Source organism: Pleurodeles waltl, chromosome 3_1, assembly GCF_031143425.1.
Source record: "Pleurodeles waltl isolate 20211129_DDA chromosome 3_1, aPleWal1.hap1.20221129, whole genome shotgun sequence".
NCBI lineage: Eukaryota > Metazoa > Chordata > Amphibia > Caudata > Salamandridae > Pleurodeles > Pleurodeles waltl.
The window spans coordinates 711,604,769-711,611,084 of NC_090440.1; the positions used below are offsets into that span (position 1 = coordinate 711,604,769).

The 6,316-nt window shown below is 49.4% G+C and overlaps 1 protein-coding gene across 1 annotated transcript; it reads left to right on the forward strand.

Annotated features, from left to right (window-relative positions):
• The first annotated feature begins 969 nt into the window (after positions 1 to 969).
• On the forward strand, positions 970 to 5,628 carry LOC138284549 (elongation factor 1-alpha, oocyte form). The gene is made up of 8 exons (XM_069223445.1): positions 970 to 1,083; positions 1,896 to 2,063; positions 2,974 to 3,153; positions 3,465 to 3,761; positions 4,053 to 4,203; positions 4,319 to 4,575; positions 4,773 to 5,007; positions 5,375 to 5,628. The coding sequence occupies exons 2-8, from the start codon at positions 1,920 to 1,922 to the stop codon at positions 5,497 to 5,499; spliced, it is 1,389 nt and encodes a 462-aa protein (XP_069079546.1). The 5' UTR covers positions 970 to 1,083; positions 1,896 to 1,919; the 3' UTR covers positions 5,500 to 5,628.
• The last annotated feature ends 688 nt before the right edge of the window (positions 5,629 to 6,316 follow it).

A 6,316-nucleotide genomic window follows, 5' to 3' on the forward strand; every position in this document is an offset into this window, starting at 1 on the left:
CGATGGCCCAGGAGGGGTGCTCCTGAGCATAAAAACAAAAACAAAAAAAAACTGCGAAATGGGGGGGAACTACCTGGAGACGTGAGCCTCACAGGCAGAGTGGCGTTTTTTAAAGGAAGTTTTACCAATTTTGAAGGTAAGCACACCTAGTAAGGCAGTGTGCTAAGGAAAGGCCACTCACCTGGGGATGCCTTACGGCAGGATAAAAAGGGGCCGGCAAAGGGAAGTAAGCAGAACACAGCACTTGCAACCCAGAACCGCCCAGGATGGATGGCAGGGCACAGAGACATGCAAGGTAACGAGTTGGGCCTAATCCACAAACAAGAGGTTACCCCCTCATAAAAACATGGTAAAACGAACTGTATGGGGTGAGACCCCTCCAAAGCGACATGTAGGATTGCCTAGAGAAGAAAGTGTCAGAGAGACATGACAAGCAGAGGCCAGGACTCAAAGGCTGATTAATCACAATTACTTTAATTTATGACTTTGTGACATTGACTTATGATACCAGTGATCGATTTATGCTGATGTGAAATAAAAAATTGATTTATGATACCAATGATTGATTGATGACCATGTAACAGAAATCAGAAATGGATAATAATGTTTATGGGCAATCATTCATGTTTTGTAATAAATAAAAAGCGTCCACAGTTATATTCACAAAAGAATTGTGCACTGGTTGGTTGCTTTAAGGTATGGTTACTGGGTGGCAAGATAGTCCTGGGATTCATTAAGACGGTACTGGAGTGAGACAAGTGCGGGAGTTACAGTTCAGTTAGAAATTTACAACGCTAATAGCGCTAACTCGAGCAAATGCTAGACCCGTTAAATTGTAAATGCTTATTATAAATGCAGTACTATATGTCCCAGACTGCAATACAAACCAAAGCCGGGCACTAGAACGATCGAGGGAAGCAAATTTCTCTGCAGTGGGGGTTTGCTGTGGCTCGATGAGGTGGAGTTAAGGAGGGGTGGAGCATAACGGGTGCTGGAGGTTGTGGTCCCGCCCAGCCGGTGATTTAAATACGCCGCGCGCCTCTTCCCCTCACTTTGCTTTCAGCCGGAGTCGAAGCGGAGCAGGTGAGTGGTCGTGCGCGTAGCGCAGGAAGCAGTGTGGGCGGACAGGTCGTTTTTTGCTGGTGGAACCCGGGGGTTTAGTACGTGGTTTATTAGTAACCCCCCCCCCCCCCCCCCCCCCCCCAAAAACGTAGTACCTTTCCCCACACTCCTGCCTAGGCTTGCGGTTTACTGACCGAGTGGACGATCTTATTTCCCCGCACACCCGGGGAACTACCTGTTTAGTTTCAGTTATAGATCTGGTTGTTTCTTTTCGAGAGCCTCCTCGCGTTTTAGCTGGTTTCTGACTGCCCTTTTGATATGGTGCTTTGACGGGTCTCTCCTTTTCGTTGAGTCAAAAAAGGTCTGCTCTTATTTTTGTAGAGTTCTGAATACCCCATGAAGGATCTGCGTTGCCTTTTTCACCGCTACTGTTTTATATGCGCCCTCTCGAAGTGACTAGTTTAAAAACGCCCCCAGTCATCATCCCTTAATGAACTTGCCTCCTTTCCATGCTCCCTTTTGTCGTGAAAACCCCATTGACGAGGCCTTGTATATTCAGTACTCCAAGTTCTCCCAGGGTTATCCGCCGCCTTGTTTCTATCGCACCCGCCTCCTCGTACCAGTGCACGAGGTTCGGTAAATGTGCCCTTACACCCCCCCCCCCCCCCCCCCGTTTTTCCCGTATGTAGGGTCCCATGACACTACTTGTTTTTATAACATATTCCTGGCGTTGCACTTCATAAACTTGGCCTCCCCACACCCACCTTGCTGATCCCAGCATCAGCCCGTTTTGTTCAAGTCCCACCTGTTCTAAGCGCCGCCTTTTTTTCCAGACACCAGCACAGAACTCTGCCGCAATGGGAAAGGAAAAGATCCACATCAACATCGTGGTCATCGGCCATGTGGACTCCGGCAAGTCCACCACCACCGGCCATCTCATCTACAAGTGTGGGGGCATCGATAAGAGAACTATCGAGAAGTTCGAGAAGGAGGCAGCCGAGGTAAGAAACTGGCTCGGGGTAGGGGAAGCTGACTGGCCTCAATAAGATGTTTTGGGTAAGCAGCTTCGATGCGGCTGGTGGTTTGTGGGGTGCATGGCCGAACACCTGCCTCCAGGAGCAGTGCTCAATTTGTGCATGTTTCCGGTGCTCCGCATCGGCACTTATTTTTTAGGGCCGGGGCAAATTTTTCTGCTTCAAACATTTGAGGGCAAAAGACACAGAGGGAAGACGGAGGAAGGGGGAAAAACTAAGAAGCGTCACAAGGAGAGAAAGTAGAAAGCTGCACGATTGGCTTTCTGTGGATTGAAAAGGCCCGAGATGGCTTCAGGTTTACGCTGCCTCAGTATTCAGTTATCACATTTAATTGCAGCAATCGTGAGTTTAAAAGGAGGGCTTTGGGCACCTACCAATGGCCGGGATTCGGTGCACCATAGAAGGCAGCAGAGATTGTTTCCAGCCTAAGCAGGAGCCTCGTTCTGGTGACGCACATGCCCCAGAAGGTCCATGCTCTAGCAGCAAGGCCTCAATGCGCTTACAGGGCTGGTCCCCCCCCCCCCTGAAGCTACAGGTGGGTGTGGTGACCCACTCCTGTCCGTCTGGCCTCACTTGGCTGTGAGGACTGCCACAGGCTAAACGGCAGAAGCGCAATAAAGGCCCTGGTGCAAGCAAGGGACATAGGGGTATACTGTTTAACCCATGCATCTGGTATGTGTTGCTGTTTACTGGTTTAGGCATACTTGAGCTGTTGCGTAATTGCGCTTTGTATGCTGTTCAAGACCTGATAATTGAAGGGCTCTGGGGGCGGATGGAGAGGGGAGTGGAGCTGGCGGGTCAGTTGTCTGCTTTTATGCCTTTCGCTTTTTTAAGATGGTCGGGTGGCCCGTTTCGTTCTCTTTATCAAATCTCTTAGATGGGCAAAGGATCTTTCAAGTACGCCTGGGTGCTGGACAAGCTGAAGGCGGAGAGGGAACGTGGCATCACCATTGACATCTCTCTATGGAAGTTCGAGACTGCCAAGTACTACATCACCATCATTGATGCCCCCGGGCACAGGGATTTCATCAAGAACATGATCACCGGCACCTCGCAGGTACGCGAGCTTTATTTGTTTTCACCTACCAAGCTCGTACCTGCTTGAACAGCAATGCGTTTAGTTGGAAATACGCATTTCTTCCATCTTATCTCCATTGTAGTGATGTCGTCTTATTTGCGATTTGAGTTCTTTGATTTATTCAATCCGGGGGGGGGGGGGGGGGGGGGGGGGTAGGTTTTCCTTTTTATTGAAGCTCTGACAATTATTCCTTGAACTTTGTGGTGGTGGGTCTTAAATTCGTGCATGGTCGCTAGACTGGGGTTCTGGTCGGTGTCGATCCATTTGTAACTGTTCTGGCTTCTCCACAGGCTGACTGTGCGGTGCTGATTGTTGCTGGCGGCGTGGGTGAGTTTGAAGCTGGTATTTCCAAGAACGGACAGACCCGCGAGCACGCCCTGCTGGCCTACACCCTGGGGGTGAAGCAACTGATCATTGGTGTGAACAAGATGGACTCCACCGAACCCCCTTACAGCCAGAAGCGTTTCGAAGAAATCGCCAAGGAAGTCAGCACCTACATCAAGAAAATCGGTTACAACCCAGCCACAGTGGCATTTGTGCCGATCTCCGGCTGGCACGGGGACAACATGCTGGAACCCAGCACCAAAGTGAGTTTCCTGCTGTCCGTGGGGGTTGGGACACGTAATTTGGTGCATTTGGTCAGAGATTTAATAATCTCGAATGTATTGCAGTGGGCTTAGATGGCTGTACTGTTAAACATGTGTTGATTTGGCATGGTTTGCTACTTGCTGGGGCTCCAATACTAAACCGAATTTTTGGGCCATTTGTGTAGTATGTTTTTCCACAGCCAGATGGCCCACTTGCCTGCGTGGAAATACGCGCAGTTAAACAAAACACTTGCAGCAATGTTAAGAAGCTTTATTTTTTTTATTTTTAAGATGACCTGGTTTAAGGGGTGGAAGGTTGAGCGTAAGGAGGGAGCGGCCAGTGGTGTCACCCTGCTGGAAGCTTTGGACTCCATCATCCCACCGAGCCGTCCCACCGACAAGCCCCTGCGTCTGCCACTGCAGGACGTCTACAAGATAGGAGGTGAGTGGCATACACTGAAATGTGTTTATAAATCAGTTCAAAGTTCAACTGCACTGTTGGCCGCCGGAACAGTGTTAAGATGCACTTTTCCCCTTAAACTCGTCTATCTTTGCAGGTATTGGCACAGTCCCAGTGGGCCGTGTGGAAACTGGTATCATTAAGGCTGGCATGGTGGTGACCTTTGCCCCCAGTAACGTAACCACTGAAGTAAAGTCTGTGGAGATGCATCACGAGGCGCTGGTGGAGGCTCTTCCAGGTGACAATGTTGGTTTCAACGTGAAGAACGTGTCTGTGAAAGATATCCGAAGAGGGAATGTGGCAGGTGACAGCAAAAACGATCCCCCGATGGCGGCTGGAAGCTTCACAGCCCAGGTAAGAACTGATTTATAAATTCATATGCATGCTATGGGTGGCTCCCCTGGCGTTACAATTTTTCGACAAATGTCCTCCATTACAGTGCAGTGACTCGGGGCGCTACCTACAGGGAGATGCCACTTGAGATGGGGATATATAATCCTGTCGCCTCACCACCCCGATAAATTATTTTTTCATTCTTTACCTATTCATAGGTTATTATTCTAAACCACCCAGGCCAGATTGGCCAGGGGTATGCCCCGGTGTTGGATTGCCACACCGCTCACATAGCCTGCAAATTTGCTGAGTTAAAGGAGAAAATCGACAGAAGATCGGGCAAGAAGCTTGAAGATGCCCCAAAAGCACTCAAGTCAGGAGATGCTGCTATTGTGGAGATGATTCCGGGCAAACCCATGTGTGTGGAGAGTTTTTCCCAGTACCCCCCTCTTGGTGAGTAACCGTGTTAATTTCATGGGTTGCTATTTTAGGACCTGGGTGGATGGGTTACCACAATCTTGGTGTATTCCTATATTGTGGAAAATGGCACTAAGGTTTGGGGGTGTGTGAGGGGGGGGTGGCGGCAAGGACAGGATGCTGACTCCTTTTCTTCGTGCCAAGCTTTATGCTCTAAGTTTTGAACCTTGTTGGTTCTTCCCGGGCAGTGGCGTAGTAATAAAACTGGAGAGGGCTTGGGGGGGGGTGGTGTATGGTGGCGCCTCGGACTCTTAAGGCCACGTGGTGTGCTGAGGGCCCCCCACTGCGGGACCTTTGTTACGTCTCTGCTCCTGGGTCTCATGAACTACCTCTTCTCTTGCAGGTCGTTTTGCTGTCCGGGACATGAGGCAGACGGTGGCTGTCGGAGTCATCAAAGCGGTTGACAAGAAGGCTGCCACCGCTGGCAAAGTCACAAAGTCTGCAGTCAAGGCTTCTGCCAAGAAGTAAACTTGCGCCTTCCTCGCATCCTCTTCCGGGTGACACGGGCAGAAAGGCTCAAATCTCGCCATCCAGACACAGGACAACACTGTTGTATATTCTGAAGCCACTTGTTGTAAATAAATCTTTTTGCGTGAATCACCTCTTGCCGTATTTGTACTGGTTTTAGGGGAGTGGCATCGTGGGAGTTTTTAAGTGGTGCTTCAACAGCACTGGCAGCTGTGCAGGGTCCTCTCTACGTGGTGATTTCACAGCAGAGTTCAGTATTAGTTGGACCTTGGGCATTCTTCAGCCATGTGCTCTTCAACTTTGGATCATGTGGTGAGCCATAGAGCGCATTGGTTTCCAGTTGTATGCTGGTCCTTGGGTGCATTTGTTTGTGTGATATTGATATATCTTGACCTCACGGACTGCTTTAAACGCCTGCTATTTTTCTTTTTTAATCTCGTGACTGGGTTTAGAATAGAGCGCATCAAATAACAGGACCCATGTTTTTAACCCCTCTTGTGCTTTATTGTATCCTCTAACCAGTCTGTAGCTCTCTTAGAATGTGTGCTCCTTCCTCGGTGGAAACCCTTCTAACATGCGGCAGGGTTGGTCTTTTGATCATGTGGATCCAGAGATGCTGTTTCACGCAAAGGCCTCTAAAAACACGTAACCATTTCCATTCCTTGATGTCAGACTTTCGGACGGAACTGCATTCCGGGTCTCTACATTGCTGATCACCTGGCAAGTTCTACGCTGACAACCCTTTCAAGACCTTGGGTAGGCAGCAGTACACTCATTAGATTAGGTCCCTCCCACGCAAGTGTCTACTTAGTCTTCT

Bases quoted from the DNA above. Each gene is read 5' to 3' on its own strand.
- LOC138284549 (XM_069223445.1), top strand. From the start codon at position 1,920: ATGGGAAAGGAAAAGATCCACATCAACATCGTGGTCATCGGCCATGTG. The intron at 2,064-2,973 runs GTAAGAAACTGG...CAAATCTCTTAG, and splicing joins TCGAGAAGGAGGCAGCCGAG to ATGGGCAAAGGATCTTTCAA. The intron at 3,762-4,052 runs GTGAGTTTCCTG...TTTATTTTTAAG, and splicing joins TGCTGGAACCCAGCACCAAA to ATGACCTGGTTTAAGGGGTG.